General features: G+C 36.2%; 1 protein-coding gene across 3 annotated transcripts in view; it reads left to right on the top strand.

The window, feature by feature from the left end:
* Positions 1-23,946, top strand: part of rad18 (RAD18 E3 ubiquitin protein ligase) — a 91,801-nt gene that overhangs the window by 27,544 nt on the left and 40,311 nt on the right. For all 3 annotated transcript variants that reach the window (XM_007254375.4, XM_007254373.4, XM_007254374.4), the window contains 4 exons: positions 920-990; positions 1,109-1,169; positions 17,809-17,934; positions 23,589-23,718. In XM_007254375.4, the coding sequence (XP_007254437.2) occupies positions 920-990; positions 1,109-1,169; positions 17,809-17,934; positions 23,589-23,718 (388 nt within the window). The remainder of the gene's footprint in view (positions 1-919; positions 991-1,108; positions 1,170-17,808; positions 17,935-23,588; positions 23,719-23,946) is intronic.

The following is a 23,946-nucleotide window of genomic DNA, read 5'->3' as shown; positions in this document are numbered from 1 at the left end:
TTCTCTGCCAGTTTATGTCAGATTCAATAGTTTAAGACACTTCCATGACAGAGTTTATGTAATTTAAATCAATGCCATCTGATTTATCCAAGACACGCAAATCAGGCCCAGTTTCCAATCAGCTGCCAAGTCACGTAATCTCTCAGGAACTTGTTACTGTAATGCAGAGGGAGTTCCTGCGAGAGAGACTCAAGTCTGAGTGTAAGCTTTGTGCCCTTTGCTCAATAATGCATCTGTCTTCTAATCGGTTTAATCTCTGTATGGTCAATAAAATACATGTGGACAAATCGTTAAAACATGATATGGATATGTTTTATTATAATACGTAGTATGGTAATTTTATTAAATCACAGTTTTTTAAATGGTATAATAGAGATTGTATAATTTCACATATACAAGCTGCCAGAGGGAATCCCAGTAGATAGACATTTACTCATGGCAGAAACCTGCATATTTTACACTTTTTGCATTGTGTTAAATATAAAAGCTGCATGTACCGTTAAAGGGGGTTAATAATTGTTAAAAAAAAACAACAAAAAAAACTCTTATGTAAGAATTAAAAATGTGTGATTGAGAGTCACTCATATATTTGAAAAATATCGAGATACATTTTTTTTCACAATATTGCCCAGCCCTACTACGTATATGAATGTTTAATAAAATGCATTGTAACGACATTTCATTAACATATCTGGACATTCATTTAAAATACATTTTATGGCTATTTCATAAATGAAATGTAAGGCCATTTTGTTAACATATATGGACATTCAATTAAAATACATTATATGGATATTTAATTAAATGAAATGTAAGGACATTTCATTAACATATATGCACATTTTTTAATCAGCTAGCTTCATCTGATGATTAAAATCTCAGAAATTAAAATAATAATCTTTTTTTTTCTCGTCGACAGGTGAAGACATTGCTAGAGAGGTTGAGAACAATGAGAAGACTAAAAATCAGCTGGGGAGTAAAAGTAAACCTGTATGTACCTGTCAATCAGTAACGTCTTAACATGTTGTGTAATTCACCATGTTTAACAGTTTCTTTTCTTCAACAGGTTTAAATCCTCAGCCTGATATTTCTTCTGTTTTTATTGCAGGCAATACCCATCACAAAGAACCAGACAGCTGAAGAGATTGAACAATTGAACTCTAACTACCGTAAGTTAGCACATAAATAAACCCAGATTTAAACAGCTTTAGGGTTTCTGTTTGTTCTTTGCAGCCAACACCACATTTAATTGTTATGTAAATTGCTGCTATGGATAATATTATTTGACTGACAAATCTAGGTATTAGGCCTGGATTGACATTGCATGTTTTATTTGCCTTCTGGTGGAAAATTACTTACGTTTATACTTATGTCATTTGGGAGCTCTTGAGACTAATTTAAAATCCCTTCATGTGGGAAAATGAATATGGTGTAACTGTCACTGCCCACAGACTTTTATGTGTATCTTGTCATTAAAATGCATCAACAATGTAAACTGATGATATACAGTTTTACATCAAGAACCAATCAGAACCTCTATATTAATATTACATCTATATTAGTTCTATCAGAGAATAGATAAGAACAATTGACTGTTTAATAATTACTTGTATTAACATGTTTTGTATTCAGTCTCTGACCTGTATCTCTGTATGTGGTTTAAGTAATCCAATCGTAATCTGTTCTTAATACCCTGGGCTTTTCATGCTGACATACGTATGTGAAGTAAAAAAGTATTACTACTTCACTACTAGGGGTGGGAATCGTTTACTATCTCACGATTCGATTCGATTCCGATTTTGGGGGCCACGATTCGATTCAAAATCGATTTTTGATTCAAAACGATTTGAATTATAAAAATTTCTGCTTCTGGCTTATGAATCTTATTGAAAAAAAAACCCTCCATAATATACACTGGTCCTGGAGCAGGTAATGTGTTACAAAAACAATAAAATGTGCAGGAATGTGGGTCCTCAGTGACAGAGGAATCACTGGGATATCACAATGACGTTAATGAACAATAAATAAATAATAAATAACACTGCTTTATTACCAGGCTACTAGCGGTGGTGTGTAGGTGACGCTGCTGGGCTGATGTGATGATAGCACTGGAGCGCTAAAGTTCAGGAGCAGCTGCTGATTAACTAGTTAATTTAAGGTCGTTGTATTTCTTCAGAAAGGGGGCAGGAGGTGGAGAAATTAATTCATATGGTCCATTCCTTAATTCCTCTGTGATGAGGAGCTGAAATTAGCTCTGATTAGCTTATTGTATTTTTCCGTTCCGCCTTAAATGCTGCAGCCCGCTGCCACCTGTAGCGTTATTTAAGGTGGAACTGGAAAGTTAGCTAGTTAGCTAGCTAACAGTTACTGAAACTAACTACTAGCGATCTTTTTTATGCTTGTTATGAAGCATTCTGCCATAAAACATTGAAACTACACGTTAATCTAATGTAATATAGTGCTTGTTCTGCCATCTTACCGGTGATTCTCAAACACCTACGCTCTGTGTGTGTCTGGAAGATCTCCGTTTGAAAGGACAAGCGCTATCCCCAGGGTTGCCAGGTCCAACAAAAATACCCAGCCCAAAATCAGTCTAAAACCCGCCCCTCAGAATCGATTTTGGGACATTTTAAATCGATTCTGAATCGTAGTAAATGAGAATCAAGATTCTTATGTGAATCGATTTTTTGGCACACCTCTATTCACTACTATACTTAAGTACTTAAATGCTGTATCTGTACTCTAATAGAGCATTATTCAGTACTGTGCAAACGTTTTAGGCACCAATGCAAATTACACTAATCCATTTATCTCAGCAATATGAGTGTTTTTACCTGAAAAAGCACCACATTTGATTTAAACAGATGCAAATAAACATACATACAGTAAAACACAACAAGGAATTTTCATTTTTAACTAAGTATGTTCTATCCTGCAAACCAAGTTGAAGAATAAAGTGTAGTTTCTCCAGATTTCTCCTGGATGCTTCTCAGCCAGCATGTGTATGTTCATTTCCGTCAGCAGCTCTCCTGATTTACCAAATTTACCAATTTACAAAACCAGGTGTTGATTAATATGATGAGAACTAGAAATAACTCTATTAAACTCAGATGAGGAGAGATTAGGAGAAGTTGTAGGGAAAACAGGGCTGTAAAAGAACTGCTTTTTGTAAAATTGCTGTTTGTATTTATTGTAATGCTGGTGTTTTACTGAGCTAATAAACACTTACTTCACAGATAAGACACTTATTCTTTACTGACATTCCCACAGGTGCCTAAAACATTTGCACAATACAAAACATAATGTATCAGAGTAAGAATATTAAACTCATGGAAAGTATGTAGTGACGTAGAAGTAGAAAAAAAATATATATGTATATATATATGTATGTGTGTGTGTGTGTGTATATATATATATATATATATATATATATATATATATATATATATATATATATATATATATATATATATATATATATATATATATATATATATATATATAATTATTATTATTATTATTATTATTATTATTATTAAAAATCATTCCAAACCTATACTGTCACTAAAGCCAGAGCAGTAGATGCTCTACACTGTCACTGGGTTTGATGAAGCTCCTCATAATTGAGTGAATCAAGAGATCAAGCTGATCTTACAAGAACGATGAGCTGCTCCCTTTCTGCCTTTCACTCTGAGAACTTTCTACTGCGTTCAGTAATAACTACATAACTAATAACACAGTACTGAAATTTTTACTTTCAGTACCTGAGTAGTACATTTTATAATAAAGTACTTAATACAATACTCAATGCATGTTAATGGCAGGTTTAAACAGACACACAGTTATGTCTGAGCTCTTAAATCAGATCAGGTTTTGACCATTTCCATCAGTTTTAGAGAGACCTTTTATGGTCAGCTTTTAAAGATCAGTGTCAGGGATTTAAATCTGATACGGTTTACTATAGGAAACTTGAAACAAATCAAGCAAACTCAGGGCAGCTCCATCTGGCTTTAAAGTTACGTATTTAAGTGCTGTGATGAAGAGGGTTTCATTTTCCACCTTGTTTTTCACGTTGCCGGCCGAAAAAAAAAATAGAATTAAATTTCTTTTTACAAACAGACGTTTACTTACGAGTTTGAGCGCTAAACACTCACGACATTAGGATTTGGACAATCAGGGATTTGTGTCAGTTTGCATCTGCACTGTGCTGTACTGTATGATGAATGTGTATTAATGTAGACCAGAGGTCTGTAAACCTGCTCCTGGATCAGACTCTAATCCTCCCCTAAACAGCGTGTGTTAGATTTGGGTTACCATTGTTGGTTTCCGTTCCATTTCTATGTAAAACCGACATGTTTCCTGAAAGTAGTAAACAGCATCATGCTCGGCTTACAGCTTGAGGGACCAAAGAATGATTGAAAGCGATGAATTTTAGCTCCTGGCCTTTTTGGATTTTTTATTTATTTTATTATTATTTTTTTTTTTTAAGTCCTCTGACACAGAAAACAAAAAGCAATACCAGATTTATCTTTAATTTTCTGAATTCTGTATTAACTCAACTCATTGTACAGGAGCAAAATGGCGACCCCCCAAGACTGCACAGTGGTCTGAGGAAACGCAGCTTTTATTATCTGGTTGGTTGAGGAGAAACTTAAAGGGAGCATTAGGAAAGAGAAACTGTTAGGAAAACTTGGATTTAGGAGGATTTAGCTTAGTCAGAACGCTGTGCCGCTGTGCAACACCCTCTGTTGATGATGTATAATGTGATGTTTTGAAAGTTCCACTTTTAACTGGTGGAAACGCACCATGGTTCTTACTGGTTCAAAAACCAGAGTTAATTTGGTGGAAAAGCGCTCTGTGTGAATCTGTATTTACAGAATATAGGAGGGCTGTGTTAATGCTGGAGATTAGAGTTAACTAGCTCCTTTTAAAAGTGTATTATTGGTTTCTACAGGTCTATTCCAACAAATGTAACAATTCAGATAATTTAATGAAATGTTTTATATGACATATAACTATTAAATGACAAGTTTCTAGAACAAACTGTTAAAATACAAGTTATGAAACAGTTGTAGTGCCATTTGTTACATTGGATTTTAACCTTTTTAACCAAAAATGTGTCCTCTTTATTGCAAAAACAGGGAGAACACATTAATGAGCTTTAACTCCTGTCTATTCCAATATGTCTAAAAGTAAAGCATGGATTATAGTGGATGACTCATTTAGTGTGTTTTCAGGTGGCCGGTCAGAATAAGAAAAAAAAATCTGTCCTTTCTCATTTTCTCTCTTGCTTCATTACCTCAAATTTGTTCTTGCATTCAGGAAAATCACCTGCGCTTTCTTTCTTCATTAGGGTTCGTTTTCTCCCATTTCAGTCTGACATGTTTTAACATGCAGTTTGCACTTGAACACTGAAGGCCTGTTGCTTTTAGGAAGCAGAATGTTGAAGTGAACACTGACTGGACAGAGAGAATTTTCCATCTTTCTGTCTTAGTGGTTTCAGTGAGAACGCTCAGGCTTTTCAGTGGTTCCGCTGAGCTTTTTTCCAGAAACTCTCTGAGCTGAAAAAGCTTTAAAATAAGTCGCGGTGTTGCCAGGATGTGCGTGTGTGTGACTGTGTCAGATTATTTAAGGAGATAAATCAATGTGATGCGGGCTACAACGAGTCGCTGTGATCAATCCTGCCTCATTCAATGTTCTGATCTTCCTAAACAAGCCTGTACACAGCTCTTAAAAACAAGGGGAAGAAAACGTGGCAGAGACTGAATCTGAATGTGAGCAGCTGGACATTATGTTGTTTGCAGATGTGCATGTTGAGGATTATGTATTTGTATTAGCATGTTGATAGTAAATATCGGAGTAAAGAAATCACTAAATTAACCACTGTGCTAATCAAAACAATATTCTGTCTGATAGTACATGATAACTGTATTTTTGGGAAGGGGACAGTAATGGTGTCGTGTGGTTTAGATCTGGCAGAGTAGATCCTTTTTATACTGTACTCTAATATCTCATAGCAGTTTAATGCTTTTTAAACTAGCGTATTGTAAGGTAAACTCAGTAATTCAAAACATTTTTAATGGAGAAAATAAAGGCTAGTGTAGCTCCATATTCCACATTCAGCTGTGTGTGTTTGTGTGTGCATTACCATGAGAGAGAAAGAGTGAGATAGAATAAACTATAGCATAAATAAAAGGTAATCTACCTTGTAAACTCAAAAGTATGATATTAAAAAATATATATATATAGCTGTGAGTGGCAGGAGGAGACATAGCCACAGTTACCTCATTTCTCTTAATCACAGATGGGTGCCATTGAAGCACAGCTCTCACTGGATTGGCTGTAAGCACAGGACAAAAGACAACAACTAATCTTCTACCATTGTTATGGAAGAGTTTGTTTAAAGTTGCAGTCTGTATTTTGTCTGTGGAGAAGAGATAAATTATTGTGTTTAATGGTACCAGTGTGCTGGAACGACCATCCCTGCTAAGCCTAATATATTCATTCTAAAAACTGGGGTGTCGGTTCGCCTTTGTCGGGAAGTTCTCCTGTCCATGTCCCGCGTCTTAACGTACTTACATCACACGTACAGCCTCTGACAAAGGATCCTGCTCAGGTTTACTATATGCAAGTGGCTGGTGGAGCAATGGAGACTTCAGAAGGGGAAACTCAGATTTCAGTAGCTCATTCACTCACAGTAAAAACAAATTGTGTAGTTGAAGTAAAGTTTTGACTGAGCTCTCTCTCTCTCGCTCACGCTGTCTGTCTCATTATTCCACAAATCCATATGATTACCTGAAATTACATATTTGTAATTAATTTGGGCTGAAATTCAGGTCAGTAATCATATACCGTGTCTATCTTACTGATTATTTTTTTAAATACTCAAAAATACATTCTGGTGTCTCTGCTGGCTTTGAATACTGTCCAATTCCCCATTTTTTTCCCCCTGCATCTTTGTTTGGCAGTATCAGTATGCATACTACATTCTAATTAATGCGTTTAATTAAATGAGATTGTGAATAAAGCACATAAAATTATGTGCTAGAGCAACATTTGAGTGTGTTGAATGTATTGAATCCCAGGTGTTCAGTCAGCCTGAGAATTGATTGCAGTCTGACTATATATTGAAGGAGATATTGTGTGTATGTGTGTGTGTGTGTGTCTGTGTTTTTAAAAAGAGCCACAGATGCATCACACCATGCAGTTGAGATCTGAGTTCTCTCTGCCAGGAGAAGCTCCTCTCTCTCTGTGTGTAGCTGTGAAAGTGGAGCAGCTTGCCCTCTCACCCTCTTTTCAGAGACAAATAAAAGAAATGAAGTCATTTGAGCAGGTTTGTGTGCTTTCTGGAGGCAGGGGAGAAGTTTGCTTGATATTTGCCATGTATAATCGACCTGGCAGGGGGAAGATGAAAGAGCATATGAAAATAGCTCGGTCAGACATTTATGCTAGAAAGGGGATGTTGAAATATTGATGTGCGGTGCACAGGGGTCTCTATAAATAGCAGCCATGCTGAGATAACCTCTTGATTAATCAATGAACGCCTTGAGTCACTGGTCTGCGTGAACGGCCGATGAATGGGGATGAATGGATAGTGAATGAATGAGAGTGACTGCTGAGACACTGCTCACATCACTGCTCAGTAATAATTAATTAATTAAGTTGTACAGTTACAGCATTTAGTATACATTTATTATTATTATTATTATTATTATTATTATTATTATTATTATTATTATTGTTATTATTGTGCCAAGAAATGAATGGAAAGTAGGAGTGTGCAATGGATCGAATTTAGAGTAGAAACCTAATCTTGCTGTCTATGTAATTTCATTTAAATAAACTTATTATCCATTTTTTAAAGAATTTGGAATAAAATAAAGTTTCACAAATGAAAAAAAATTAATAGAAGTATGTCTTGACTTCTCATTAGTGTTTTTTTTTTGTCCATTTGGGGACACACTGATTGTGTTTAATAATCCAATTACTTTTGCATTTTTTTTTTTTTGCAGAAAATTAAAGTTTGTAAGTAATCCAATCAAAGCATTTACTTGAACTTGTGTAATCAGATAATGGGAAACCTCAGAGTTTGAAAAATCTGAAAAATCAGATTTTGGTTTTTGTAACCAGACATGGCATAAACACCATGTAAGGCCCAACATTTATGCTGATGTTTTGAGAGAGAAAAAAAAAACTTGTGGACATTTCATTGTTGCCATGTTAAATGCTTCTCGCTCTGTTATGGTACCATGGTCTTTTTTTTTAAATAATCAGTGAATAAATCAAGTTTAGTGTAAGCAAATATGAATACTGAGCTAAAATCCACCTCGTTTTGTCATATTTCTTAAACAGATTTTCACTCCTAAGAAATTGGACTATTCTGTTTACATGGCTACTGCAAATACCTGCAGTCATCCAATTCTGAACAGATTTTTGAGGACAAGTAAATGCACTCAATGATTGAAATGAATTAAGATGCTAAAAGGCCCTCGTCACACAAAAAAACTTTACTTTAAAAATCTCCAAAATGGCAACTTGACAGGCAAGAAGATTTTTTTAATGACATTTCAGTATTTAGTATGATGCGATATGCCATGGCAAATATTTATTTATCCACTACTTCACTTAACAGTTTGAGTGGTGTTCTTTTCATAAAAATCTGCAGTGTTTTTCTTCAAAGACATCTTTTACTTTTTACATAAATTTCAGAATTTTACTTTCAGTCTTTAGAGCTTGTCCATATACTCCTTGTTTAAGCATGTCTTGCTGCAGAATGGCACTGTGCTCATTCTCTTTTGAGTCTGTTAAACCTTCTAAAAAAAAAAAAAAAAACAATTAAACAATTTTTTTTTATGTTTTTTTTTCTTCCTTAACTTGGTAACTTGGTTGTCATTTTTTATTGGGAGTTTCCATGACTAGTCAAGTATTTGTCACTTTGTATAAGATATATATTTGTTCTGGGTTTCATACTTCAGTTAGTGAGTGAGCTAAAGAACTTTGTTACATCCTGTTCTCATCACCTACATGGGTTGTAGAATGTTGTCCGTCTGGGAAGTTACCTGTTCCAGTGTTGTGCCAGATTCTGCCTCCCTGCCAGAGTTTGGCGCTCCTTTTAATGCATGTGCATCATCCATAACGAATTGCTCATGAATTATTATTATTATTATTTATTTTTTTTTAAATGATGCTTAATCTACAGCTACAGTGGATAAATGAGTTACAAGCATAATATTTTGTGCAACACCAGTTATTTTTTCGTTTTCTGTTGTTGAGTGGGTGACATTAGTCTGCTGCAGCTTTCTGTAATTGGTCCCAACCATCCCAACTTTGGCTCGGAATAAGTTGAAAAATCTGAAGGCCACTCCATTACACAATGTAGGTGTGAAAGCAGCATAAAGTTTTAATGGCTAAGGAAGTGACTGCCTGAAAACACCAAAAAAAACAAAGTTTGTGCACATAAAGCGCATGTTTACTTTAGTTTGATGGGGCTATCTTGGCTAAGAACACTAGACTATGTGCTGTAAATATGTGTGATGCTGCAGTGAAGTCAACAAACATGATTCTCTTTTTAGCAGCTCTAATTAAACTGCAATTTTTGACAACTGTGCAAGTTTGCTGTTTGAACAAGTAAGTTACGCTTAATGTGGCAGGCAGTGTGTCAAAAAGGCAATATTCTCATTATGCCTGCTCATATTTATAGAATTGTTTCTCTGGCATTGTTGGAAAAAAAAAGCTGCATCTGCAGGCTTTGATTCAGTTAAGAAGTTTAATGAAGTGCTAGTGACTGGTGCCGGCAAACACTCTGAGCTTCAAGCAGAAAAAAACAGCCAATTTAGTTGTAAATAATTTGGAGCCGGAACCATTAAAAGTAGTATATGATGTGTGCAGAGTGCTAGTGTAAAACGAGCCTTTCCTGTGTGTACTCATCGTCTTTGCCGTGCTGTGTTGCATGTGTGGAACTGGAATAAACCATACTTTCCATTAAATAAACAAGTTTTAATAGAGCTATAAGCTCAGTAGGATATTAAATCCAGTACAACATGGAGAAAAAAATCAACTGCTCATCTGTCGACAATATTTACAAACCTTTATTTCATCCAGTCAACCTTTTAATTTTTTCCAGTGAAGGGAACCATCCTTCAGCATGCTTGAGTGCTTGGGTCTCCAGCCTTGGGCTGGATATGGGTTTAATCACCTTTAGCTCTGTTTGAAATTGAATTCTTGGCTGAAACATGCGTGCTGCATATAGAAGAATCGTACCCTCCTTGACCTGCCATCAGAGCGGCAGGTCCTATTCGACATGGCTGGAAGAAGAAAGGAATAGTCTAAAACGAAGAAACCTGCTTTCGTTTTTTTTTTTTTTTTTGTGCACACGTGCGTTTGAGTCGTGGGTTATGTAAGAACAGTCCCTGCTTGTGCTCCGTACAATGGAGGTTACACACAGCAGCTGTCAGTGTGGCATGTTCAGTGTTGTTTACATGTTTGGATGATTGTCTGTACACAAGAGCCCGGATCTGTGATTGTTTTGTGCAGTGTCCTGAGGTTAAACCTTTTGGAACATGACCGTGCAAACGTGCTTGTTTTGCCATTTGTTGGCTGCTGCTTCTTCTTTGTTGTCGTCGTATTCTTTCAGGATTAATAATGAACACTGCTGAACATACAGTGGCTTGCAAAAGTATTTCTACAGCTCCTCTAGAGTGACCATGGGCCTCTTGGCTGCCTCTCTGACCAATGTTCTCCTTATTTAATCTGTCAGTTTTGGTGGAAGACCATGTCTTGGCAGGTTTGCAGGGATTCTCAAAGTGTGGGATATGTTTTATAACTTTATCTCTGACCTCTGACCACGAGTGTTCTCTAACACAGTGTTTCTCAACCAGGGTGCCGCGGCACCCTGGGGTGCCGTCTGGCTTCATCGGGGGTGCCGTCAAAATATTTCGCCTCACGTGCATATTTCCTTTCCAGAGTCAGCTCGTGTCGGGGTGTGTCCCAATTCACAGGCAGCATACTATGAAGGATGCGACCCACAGAGGCGGTGTATTACTGCGCAGCTGTGACGCAATCTGTCTTCGAATACAGCCTCTGAAGGATGCAGCCCCTAAATTGGGAAACACTGTAAAGTTTTTGTCCCCCACGCGATGCACGCGCTATTTTATGTCAAATTCCGCCAGCAACACCCCTCGTTCTCTCACCTGAAGTACTGCGCCAGAACCCCCCCCCCAACCCCCCCCCTTCTCACCTGAAGTACTGCGCCAGCAACCGCCCCCCCCCCCCCCCCCCCCCTTAAACTGGGGTGCCTTGACATCTCGCATATATTTAAAGGGTGTCGTGATATAAAAAAGGTTGAGAAACACTGCTCTAACAAACCACTGAGGCCTTTACAGAACAGGTTTATTTATACTGAGATTAAATTACACACAGCTGTACTCTTAACTAATAAAGTGACTTCTGAAAACAACTAGTTAGAAATTCGGCCTTCGGGAATCAAGAGTCAGATTCAGGAGTCAGGAGACAGCACGTAAGTTGTTAGAAATATGCAATCCGGGTCACGGCACCAAGTTGTTGGAAATTTGGCCTCAGGAATCAGGAGTCAGGAGACAGCTTGAGAGTTGACTTGAGTTTATTCTCGTGCATACAGAAAATCTACGCAGGCACAGGCTTATAGGGTATAGGGGGATATGGGGGTTAAGGGGTTAATCAGTTGAAAACCTAAGGAAAGCACTATGTACTATTGAAAGAATCTCTCAAACTGAGTGCACTGGATTGTATTTAGGTGGTTCAGAGTAAAGGGAAATAAATACCTTTTATTTTAGCAATACTTTAGATTGTTATATATATATATATATATATATATATATATATATATATATATATATATATATATATATATATATATATATATATATATATATATATATATATATACACATTCAATTAAACTTCACAATTATGTGCTACTTTGAACACCTTTAGTTACCCAGTTCTTCTGTGTGTTGCTTTCTTCACCAACTCCTCTGTATGAGCTAACTTTCTCCTAATGGCTTTAGGTATGGCCATATATCTTATTTTATTTAAATGTTTAATTTTAAATATGTATTAGTTTTATGTTTGCACAGCATTAGATTTATTTGAACTTGAACTGTGTGAAAAATGTCAGGTAATGATAGAGCAATTCATATGTGTGTGCGAGAGAGCCGGACGTTTTTTTGGCCGTGTTGTTTTGCCGTGGACTGTATTAGGATTCAGATGGAAGAAACTGGACATGAGACTTACTTTGGTTTACTTTGTGTACGAAAAACAAAGGACCAACACACGTCAGTTACGCAGCTCTTTTTACTTTGGTTTCAGAAACCCACTGCACTCCCTCCCTATTACAGTTCAGTGGAGCATCATTGGCATTTTTAAGCTGTAAAAGTGCAATAAAATCTTGCTTTAAAGTAAATAAATGTAGGTCAACAAAGTACAAGAAAAACGCTTTATATCAAACTGAAATGTATTGCAGTTTTCATTAAAATTCATTCTCTAATGATGCCATTAATTCATTGTATCATTATCGTGATATAAGGTTTATGATGAGCACATGGAAAAATATAAGCTGTGATAATATTGTAAGTAGCAGCAAACTCAAAGCTCTACACACTGCGGACTGTGCTCATGTGACATTTCAGGGCTGGATGTAGAGTGAGGTAGAGGTCCGCAGTAAACAAACTCACCAAAAAAAAATGCAAAAATGCAGTCAAGTACAGCCAACAATATTCTACATTTCATACACCCCTAATATATTTATTCCTTGTTGTGTTTTAAGCATGAGAAATCTGAACTTACAGAAAGAAACTACACCTGAAAGCTCTGAATAAATGTAGGTCAACAAAAAACAAGAAAAAAACACTTTATATTAAACTGAAATAAATTGCAGTTTTCGTTGAAATTTATTCAACGCAGAATGTTTTAATGATGCTGATCTACTTTGTAAAACATCTGTATTTTATTGATTTTGCTGCATTTTTTAAACTTTAATATTCTGCATTCATCTGTAATGCGAATCCAGGTGAATTTGGATTACATCTCCTGTTTCTGGATTAATCTCTGGCTTTGGGATGTATATTATCTTCAGTCTACAATTCCTTTAAGTCAACATCCCTTTAGGATTATTGGAGCTCCGTTTTCATTTTGCAGGCCTCTGGGAGGTCACTGCTGCAGAAACTAATATTGAGATGACTGTTAGCAGACACTACACTGTGCAGTCCACCGTACAACAGAGGAAAATGAGAGGAAAGAAGAAATTAGTAGGGAGTAGTGCCATGAAACAAGAGTCTAAGCTGGACATTTGACACTTTTTATTTATTTATTTATTTATTTATACGAAACATTTTCAGCATAAATGCAGTTTGTTAAAAATCTGCTGAACTGGCTCGCACTGAATATTTCCAGTAGAATGCTCCGCAGCTCAGTCTGTGACATCTCTCTCTGACATGAAATGCATGCTGATCATTTCCAGTCTGTCTGAAACCCTGTCTCCTGTTAGAAGAGTGGTCACAGTCTCCAGCTGTGAAACATTTTAACACTTGAACCTTTTAATGTTGTATTTAATCAGTTTTCAGATAAAAAGAAAGCAACTGAATCCATTAATGAAGTACGTGTTATATCAGAGTGGAGAGGAATACATTAGTGGGCAGCCAAGCTGCTCTCTATAAACCACAGCTCCATAAACATTACTCTCCTTTCTGGCATCATTAGACAGATTTTATCTAGGGCTTTAAGAGTAAATATATTTGTATCATTATTGTGATATCTGTTTTTTTTATGTGCTTATCGTATCCTTTTAAGCTGCAATAACATTGTAAATTGCAGCAAACTCCCTACATGCATCAACAGAGGGAGCTCTACACAATGCGGAATGTGCTAACGTGACATATCAAAGCTGGATGTAGAGCGAGGTAGAGGTCCATAGTGAACAAACACACCAAACTACTTCTTATCCTAGGATAAATGCAGTCAAGTAAAGCCAAGCCAATGTCCTACATATCATACACCCCTAATATACTTATTCCTTGTTGTCTAACACATGAGCATGAGAAATCTACCCTTACAGAAAGAATCTTTACCTGAATGCTCTGAAGAGGTGGGAGTGATCATGCAGCAGAGGTAGAATGTGAGATTTCATCACTAGGTGTCAAATGTTTCTTCAGTGTATTAAAGAGATTTTGATTGACCTGACCACATGACATTTCTTCATGTTTGCTTTCTGCAGAGAACATAAGAAAACCACAGTGACGAGCTATTTTAGGCCTTTTTAAATAGGGCGTTTGTGGACATGGGAGGCACAGAAGACGCAATCGTTTCGAGTTTTTTAAAAAAATGGTGGTCATGGTAACCAGGCAGGCCTGGGAGATGTTTCATAAGCAAATAAAGGATGGAGACCTATGTGTCCAGTAAAAGAGCACAGTGAAAATATGTTTAAAGCCAGGCTGTTTTAAGTCTAAGTTCATAGTCTTCTCTTTTTTTCATGCTTTAATCAAGTTTCATTTATTGTTTTATGGTGGTAATGTATATTTGTTTCAGCTTTCAACCATATGTTCGCATATAGCTGTTCACAATTGTGCACAGATGCACAATTTGCCTAGATGTTTATAGGCATCTACTCATTTAACCATTTTTCTTTGCAATGAAAGGTATTTGTAAATAATTTACCAGAGTTTGTCAGAGACTGCATTACCTTTTCTGAATGCGCACTTTACTGAGTGCGCTAATAGCAGCAGGACAATACTTGTTCCAATACTCCGCCCTCTTAAGAGATTGCCTTAAAGACACAGAGGCTATGCCAGGGCCAGCTCATCACTAGACCTATCCCTGATTAACAATACGGCAAAACCTGCAGCGATCCACTATCAAAGGACACCACTATGGACCTGTCGAGCAGTCACAAAATATAAATGATATTGGACAGATATACCATATTTTATATGATTATAGATTATGTTTTCTATTTTCTGGTTTCATGCATAAGGCGCACAAGATCATAAGGTGCATTATGTGACACTATTAAGGAACTGTGGTGTCGCCATGTTTTTCTTCTAAATAAGCAGGTCTCACCGACTTTTAAATTCTAGTAAACTGTTTATTTGGGTGAGTAAAGTGTTTCTATTTATTACAGTAAGCTTAGATTTCCAGATTTAGTCTAAGACTGGGTGCAGCAGCATTAGCATCAGCAGCTAACCGCTAGTGCTAACGTGGTTAGCGAGTAATGCTAATACTGCTCCAGCAGTGCTCGCTGGGGTTAGCAGCAGGCTACAGGCCTATGATACTCACCTCTGCTATAGAACTAAACTGAAACTCCTGTATAGCACTGTTCTTTAGTGGAGTGGCTTTACTGCTCCTTACAACCTGACTGGTAAAATTCATACTCAAGGCGCACCAGATTATAAGGTGCATTATAAGGTTTGGGAAAATTTAAGGATTTTAAGTGCGCCTTTATGCTAAGTGGAGATAAAAGAATGTACAGTGAGTGTAGAAACAGGGTTCGTCCTAATATTGTGACTGGACTGTATATAGTAATACGTTTTAACCACATTTATTAAAAAGATGATTAACACTAGTATTGTTATACTGGTACATATTTACCATGGCTCGGGTAATGTTAAATAGATTCAGAAGTATAGTCCACTGAGAAGAAAATCCCTGATGTAGCAGATAAGGAGTTCTAATTAGCATTCGTTAAGCTGTGGTGGTTAACTGTGTTGGATCATTAGCTTCTCTAAAAGGGGGAAACATCCATTAACTGTTACTCATTGGTGTCCGTGTCCGTATCAGAACGCTCAGTCTTACTTTAATCGAATTACTAACAGAATTACTTACAGTATGTTTTTCATTTACTTTTCTACAGTACAGCACTCTTTTTTTTGTAAACTGAGCATAGTGTTCTATTGCAGGGATTTGTGTGCTATCGCTGTATCAGTTCTCCAGGGCTTCTCTGAGATCACCATCTTAAGTGATGTAGTTCACAGAATTTGGCAGGTTCTTCTCTAAACAATGCCCTCTGGATGGGTCTTTCAACTGGTTCTGGCTTTAATAATTTATTCGTAATTTGAGATTGAGCGGTCCGATTAGAGAATTGCATTATGGATTTGGAATTAGCTCTTCTTTTATTGGCTTTTTGGATGGTTTGTTTTTGCCTTTCTGGGTAAAATAGAAGGAGGAAGCTCTGCTGAATGAGCGCTTGTGTTTAAAATCTGCACTTGATTGGAGTTTTCATGGTGTGCTTAGTTTTAAAACGTACATTGGAAGTGAATACATGTGTTGTTATTATAGATCAGAATTTTATTATGAATTATGCAAGTGGGTTATTTGAAAATATGCATTTTTGTGGTATTTGTGCATTAACTCATCTGCTTAATATGATCTAGTGTATCTAGTATTGTTGTAATGTTGATGTGATTGCATGTCTTAAACTAATCATATAATTTGGACTTTAAATATCTGTAAAGAGATGGTTATTTCACTCTGAATGCTACACAGATTTGTATAGAATAAAACTGTAGTATCAATTCTTTTTAATTTATCATCTAATTCTATAGTTCGGAATAATTTATCTTTTTAGTGATAACCGTTTTACGGACTATAAGGCACACTATCAATGAATGTCTATTTTCATAGATAAAGCATATTTTAAGCAGCACTTTTGAGGGACAAGGTTGTCGCCATCCCTTACCCTTCTAATTCAGAGCCTTAGTACACAAAACTGTAATTCTTAAAAAAAAAAATCAAGTCTTTCAAAGTGAGTGCTGGATGTTAATCTATACAGATTTCTCTCCTGAAAACTGTTTATTTGGCTGAGTAAAGTGCTTCCGTTAACCTACAATACGCTTAGGTTTTCAATATTTTAGCGTGGTTAGCAGTAGCACTAGCCGTGCTTAGCAGTGCTTAGCGCTAGTAGATGCAGCCCGAAGGCGCTACATTGAGGACTCCTGAGTGTTCCGGTAAGCCAGGGGGCTATCAGCTAGGGGTTCGTCCTACGTAGCTTGTTTTAACACAGTAAACACACAAACTACAGTCCAATATACTCACCTCTGAACGGCGAACGAGCTGGCTCTGCAGTTAGCGGCTAATGCTAATACTGCTCCAGTCTCTGTGCTGGAGAAACTTGACTGAAACGCCAGTATGACGCTGTACCTTAGTGGAGTGGCTTTACTGCTCCTTATGACCTGACTGGTAGAATTCATTCATAAGGCACACCAGATTATAAGGCGTATTGTCGATTTTCGGGAAAATGAAAGGATTTGAAGTTTGTCTTATAGTGCAAAAAATATGCTAAGCACAACATTTAGTAAATAATCGCTTTTTCCTCCTCAAGGCTTATGCTTTTAAAAAATAGATACATAAAATAATCAGTGTAAAATGGAAATAAATTGTACTTCTGTTAGCAGTGTCAATCATTTAAAATTGTATTGTATTAATTTTAACAATACTTTGTGACAACTCATGATTAAAATCATTAAATTAAAGTTAAAATGCTGTTCTTTCTCTGTATTTTCTGGAGAGAGACAAAAATAAGTGTATAGTGTGATGCTCCAGCCAAACGGGCTGAATGAAGAGTTTTGAAATTTAATAATTTTTTAAGCATAAATAAAAATAAAAATAAATTACCTTTTAAAACTCAACAGTGAAACTTCTAATGAAAATGCATAATTAGGTTTTTGTAAAAACGGTGAATTACAGTAGGAATCTGGGGTCAATCACATGTAAAGGTTGAAAGCACTACTTTTGTCATATCACTATAATCTTTCATTTCCCATCTGTCCCATTTCTTCTTAGGGAAACAACACAGCAGTGAATTTTCCCGTCTCATCGCTCAAGTCAGAGGTCGTTTGGAGACTTCAAGACGGACTCAGATGAAGCAGGAAGAGGAGAAGAAGCCGGTGGAGGCGTCGTGTTCAGGAGGTAACAACAACTCCATTATCTCCATCAGAGATAGGCTTCTCTCCAAAATAAGGCTACTGGAACGTCTCTATGCTGGTCCAGGTGGACCTGAGTCAATAAGCAATTTCCAGTGCAGAAATAGCTCTGTTTGTGTGTGTCTGTTTGGGATGGTTATTTACTGTCTGCATGGACTCTAGGCATCCTTCCCATTCAGTCAAGGCTCCCGACGCTTCAGGTCCAATCACCTGAAGATCTTGGAGCCGGCGTATTTCAGATTAATCATTTGGGGGCTCGGGGTGAAATTGTGCAATTTATGAGGAGTAACCACCAGAAATACTCAAATAAAGCTGTTTATCACATTCTGTCCTCTGATATAAAGGCTCCAGAATCTGTGCTGAGAGGTGTCAACGCCTCTCAACTCTCAATCTCAGAATGACCCTAGACATCAGGACTGATTCAGATTCACCAAAATAATACTGTTCAATCTGATTTCAGTGGGTGAAAACATAACCTCTCCTTTCTTTTCAAATCTGCTAAACAGCTGTAAACAGTTTTATCTAAAAAAAGTTCATGTTTTGGGGCATCTATGTCATTACATGGTGTTAAATATTGGTAACCAATGAAGTGTTTGATTTGCTTTTTATAGCAAATTCACATTATAAGCGACAAGATAAAGACGAGCAACCAGTCCAGCACAGATTGCTGTTTTCTTTGCTCTAACGGGTCTAGGCATGTCACAATAATAACATTATTGGCTTATTGGCCAATATATGAACATGACTTCAATAAGTGGAGCTCTCCTTAGTATCTTTCATTATGTTTTTCCTGACACAGAGCCCATGAAGGTAAATACACTTACTTTAGTTGTAGAAAGGCAACATCTGAAGTATTGAACATACAACAGCATTGAACATACAACAGAAAACCCTTAATGAGCAACAGAGGCAAAAAAAAAAATACCTCAGAGCTGGAGGAGAAAGAAACGTTGGGAGGAACCACGGCTCACATTGTATTATTACATGTACTAACACATGTACTATCAAGACTAACACATAAAGGTGGGCCCATCCTCCTCTGGTCAGACATTGCACATCCACACAAGTGTTATATATTCAGGTAAATAGCCACACCAGCAGTGGAAACAGTAAGAAAGTTCCTAGTTAAAGTTAATAGAAATTTGAATGTAATCAGTAGTGGAGACTTGTCGAAGGCACTCAGCAAAAACTGGGCTCTGAGCAGTTATAGTCCTTTTAAATCAATATTTCTTACGCTGACAATGTCTGACTGTCTGTTTATTCACTATATTTCCTAATCTTACAGCTCTGAAAAAAATTAAGAGACCATTTCACTTTCTGATTCAGTTTCTCTGATTTTGCTATTTATAAGTATATGTTTGAGTAAAATGAACATTGTTGTTTTATTCAATAAACTACGGACAACATTTCTCCCAAATTCCAAATAAAAATATTGTCATTTAGAGCTTTTATTTGCAGAAAATGAGAAATGGTTTTCATGCATCTTGGCATGTTCTCCTCCAGTAGTCTTACACACTGCTTTTGAATAACTTTATGCCACTCCAGGCACAAAAATGTAAGCAGTTCGGCTTGTTTTGATGGCTTGCGATCATCCATTCTTTCTCTTGATTTTATTGCAGAAGTTTTTTTTCATTTGGTAAAATCAGAAACTCATCATTTTTAGGTGGTCTCTTATTTTTTTCCAGAGCTGTATGTGTGTTTCAGTTGAAAACAAGAAAGTTTCACAGTGAGCACAAGCTTCTGAGTGGTAGTGTATGTTGAATTTATGTTGAGAACACCAAATCTGAGAGTAAGTCACCTATGTGGGACCCATACTGTGCTTCTGTTCATGAAAAGGGACAATAACTCTTTATTATAGATATTTTGTATTCATTCAGTGCTGAGTGGGATTTTAATGTCATGTAATTGTCTGTAATTACACCTTAAAAGGAGAGAAACCAATCAATAAAAATTTGCGTCGATGAATGCAGTGACAAATAGCGTGTCTGAAAGGTTTAGCACAACACTGGTCACTTTAAGCTTACATAAGATCGACCGTTTTTATGTTCATTCCTACTCCTTTCACCTTAATGTTTTCAGTTATTGATGAATTGATGAATATATATGTCTCAGCTGCCGGTTTGCTGTGCAGTGCTGGTGAATCACTCTGTGAAGTGAGTGCAGAAAAACTGGGAAGGCAGAAGCAGATGCTTAGTGTAATTAAGAGCCACCTGTGAGTGGAAGGCAATTGCTTCTCCCACGTTCCCCGTGCTGCTATTGAGGCACTCAGTAGAGCAAGACATTAAGCACTAGGCTTGTATACGTACTTGAAATGTGTCTCTGATTTATTTCAAGTAATGCTAAGTGCCTAAGCTGCTCAATCCCATACTGATTTGTTTAGGCTAATGGAAGGTTAATATTAACAGTCTCTGATTATCATAGGGATAAGGCAAGAGCTTTGTGTCTACTGGGAGTGTTCTTGTTTAAAGAGACAAGAATTAATCTTAATAACAATAATCCGATTATTGCTAGTCCTAGAATTAATCACAACAATATTTAACTCAGTTTTATTATTGAACAGGGGTGTAAGAAAATATTGATAAAGTCAAGTATCTTAACCCCTGAACAGGCCAGCATCTTTTTTTTTTCTTTCTGCCTGATATTACACACCTAAATCTTGAAGATTTATATTCAAGCATTACATAAAAAAGGTTTCATGTTTGTTTAAGAAACGTTACTACAAATTCTACAAGTTGTAATCGTAATAGAAATTATAATTCTTTTTAAAAATGTTAGTAAATCTGCAAATTTAATGCAAATATAATGAAAAACAATCATAAAATTGTCACTTTCCTAAACTTCCTTTTAAAATCAGTATTTTCCTGAATACAGATGAAACAGTTCATGTCCTCCAAACCTTTAGTTTTGTTACGGTTGTCTAGTTTTTATGTTTATTTCCAAAATCTTCCTTCAGAATTTGGGTTTGATTGCTGTTACTGATCTGAAATTATTAAGTGGAGTAGAGAGACTAGACAGGCTGCTTCTCCAAGTTTTCAGAATGTAAATAACTTTATTTTATTGCAGAGAAAAAGGGTCTTGTAAATGGGACAAGGCCTGTAAAGTGGTTAATATTATGTTTTGCAATACTATCAGTTCTTTAAAACACAGTATGGGTTTTTAATTATTAGTTTGCATATAAAGATTTGTCATATAATAATTCATTTAGTGCGGGGTTTAACCAGCGACTCCTAGATAGCAGTGTTTTATTCGGTCTTCATACTCCACTGTTCTGATTTCTTGGAAAATGTAACTTTCCTTTTAATCAGATTTTTTGAATGATTTTGATTTTTTTTTTTTTTTTTTTTTTAAGAATTTGATTGGGAAAAAAATGCAATATATTACGAACTGTGATCATGTATTGTTATACATGTCATACTGTCAGGTCCTTGCTATTACACAACCCAATTATTAAATAATAATCAATGTACAAACTTGTGCAGAAAATATTTTTATGCTTATTTGGCTTGAGCGATAAGTATACAACACCAAAGCCAAAAAGTTGGGATGCAGATGTTTCTTTGATTTGACTTTAACATACATTTCTAGCTAACAACACATTCCAAAAAACTGTTAAGATGGTACAGCAAACGCCATATCTGCTCACAATGTTTAAAAGAAGTTCTAGCATCAAGTGTCTTATGTGTTATTTTGTTCCATTCGTCCTACAAACTTAATAAATTTTATCAACCTCCCCTCCAAAGAACCTCCCCAACACTAGGATTGTGAAGACTACCACATGTTTGGCTGACACGTGAAGTCAGACGCCATCTCTTTTCTTTTTTTCGAGCTGCTGTTGATGTAGCATTCCCGAGTAGCTAGAATGTGCTGACCAACATCACCTTGGGAGTGATGTAGGGGGAGAGCGCCATCTACCCACCCAGAGAGAGCATGACGAATTGTTTTCTCTTAGACTCCGGCTGCTGAGGGCAAGCAGCATGACCAAGATTCAAACCATATCTACTGGCAGAGCCTTAGTCCGCTGGACCACTTGGAACCCAGGTTTAATTTTTTTTTTAGTTCTCCACACATTCTCTATAAGGTCAGGACTGCAGGCAGGCCAGTTCAGTACCTCTACCTTTACTGTTCTTTATAACATCCCTGCATTTGTAATGTACGCAGCATGTGGCTTTGCTTTGCCTGTGTCTGAAAAACATAAGAAATTCTTCCCACTCAGAGCACAGGATTCACTCACAATGTCACGCTTCAGGACAGAGGCTGTAAGAGAATGGCACAGTGCCAAAGAGTTGTGCTGTTTGGAGACATTTTAAATCAAACCCTGACAAGCCAAGAGCAGTGTGCCAAATGTGTGATCTGAATCTCACAATGCATATCACAAAGCTCAGCAGCAAGAGAAGAAGAGGAAGAGGAGACAGCCGCACCATCACTCAACATCCCACAACAAACGAAACTGCAGGAGATTTCAATTCTGATACTTTCTGAATCTGACGATGAAGAGGATGAACAATAGCCTTGAGAAAACAATTTGGTGAAAGGCCAAATACAAAGTAGTTTAAATGTGTGCTGTTCTGCTTTCATAACAATGCTAGATGTGCTATTGTTGTTCATTTTTTATTACACTTTATTACTGTTTTATTGTATATAAAGTTGTTCTATATAAAGCTCTGGAAAAAAAGTTGAGACCACTTCAACTTGAGTGAAATAAACATTGTTGTTTTATTCTATAAACTACAGACAACATTTCTCCCAAATAGAAATATGGTCGTTTAGAGCGTTTATTGGCAGAAAATGAGAAATGGCAAAATAACAAAAAAGATGCAGAGCTTTCAGACCTTAAATAGTACAAAGAAAACAAGTTCATATTCATAAAGTTAAGAGTCCAGAATAATCCTTGTTTTTTTATCACAGTTTTCATGCATCTTGGCATGTTTTCCTCCACCAGTCTTACACACTGCTTTTAAATAACTTTATGCCTTTACTCCTGGTGCCAAAATTTAAGCAGTTCAGTTTGGTTTGATGGCTTTTGATCATCCATCTTCCTCTTGATTATATTTCAGAGGTTTTAAATTTGGTAAAATCATAGAAACATATTTTTAAAGTGGTTTCTTTTTTTTCCCCAGCGCTGTATGTCATGTGTTAAGGTTTGTGGGTGTAGTTCCTAGAACCATCCTGCTATTTTGTTTTCAAGTCATTTGTTGTAGTTGTTGATTTAAATATCCTTTATCTTCTATGTAATCTGTAGTAGTTTCAAAATAATTTGTGATTTTTTTTTGAAGCTAACAAAAGTTTTCTTTGTATTTTTTTTTTATAAAAGTTCTAAATGATAGCTAAATGTTTTTAAAATGTTAATATGGAACCAGGCTCTGTAAAAAAAAAAAAAAGTGAAATAGGGCAGGAGGTTGGGACCGTAATTGGGTAAATGTATTAATGCATCTAAAAAAAAAATTGTTGTTTCCCTGGTTAATTGTGTTTGTAACACCTTTGTTCAAAAGTTTTGAAGCAATTTATGTTCGTGAGTTTTTAGGAAACTGCCACAATAACATTTATTTATAATTCTACATAGATAGTCTCCAGTTTAAGGAAACATTGGAATAAATTGCCTTTGCATTGTATTGATCATCTTCCATGTTCTTTTTGACACAGCTGATCCTGCATCAGTCCAGAACACGCCCCAGAAAGCGGTTTCCACAACGCTGGAAGTAACCAATCATGAGATTATAGAAATTACATCAAGGTCACCAAGCCCCGCCCTCAGTGATGTGTCGATCAGCAGGTACATTTCCTTTTATTTGTACAGAACATGTATTATTCATTTTATATATATATATATATATATATATATATATATATATATATATATATATATATATATATATATATATAAACACGCCTTTAATCCCAGAAAAAACACCCTTATTTATCTTTTAAAGGCCATTTAAATACCAGATTAAAAAATTAAATAGTAAAAAAATACAGGAACAGTCATGTAAAAAATAATAGA

The sequence above is a fragment of the Astyanax mexicanus genome, chromosome 5 (assembly GCF_023375975.1).
Source record: "Astyanax mexicanus isolate ESR-SI-001 chromosome 5, AstMex3_surface, whole genome shotgun sequence".
In the NCBI taxonomy this organism is placed as follows: Eukaryota; Metazoa; Chordata; class Actinopteri; order Characiformes; family Acestrorhamphidae; genus Astyanax; species Astyanax mexicanus.
The sequence above is the reverse complement of the archived record's forward strand: the minus strand, read 5'-3'. Positions and strand labels throughout refer to the sequence as shown.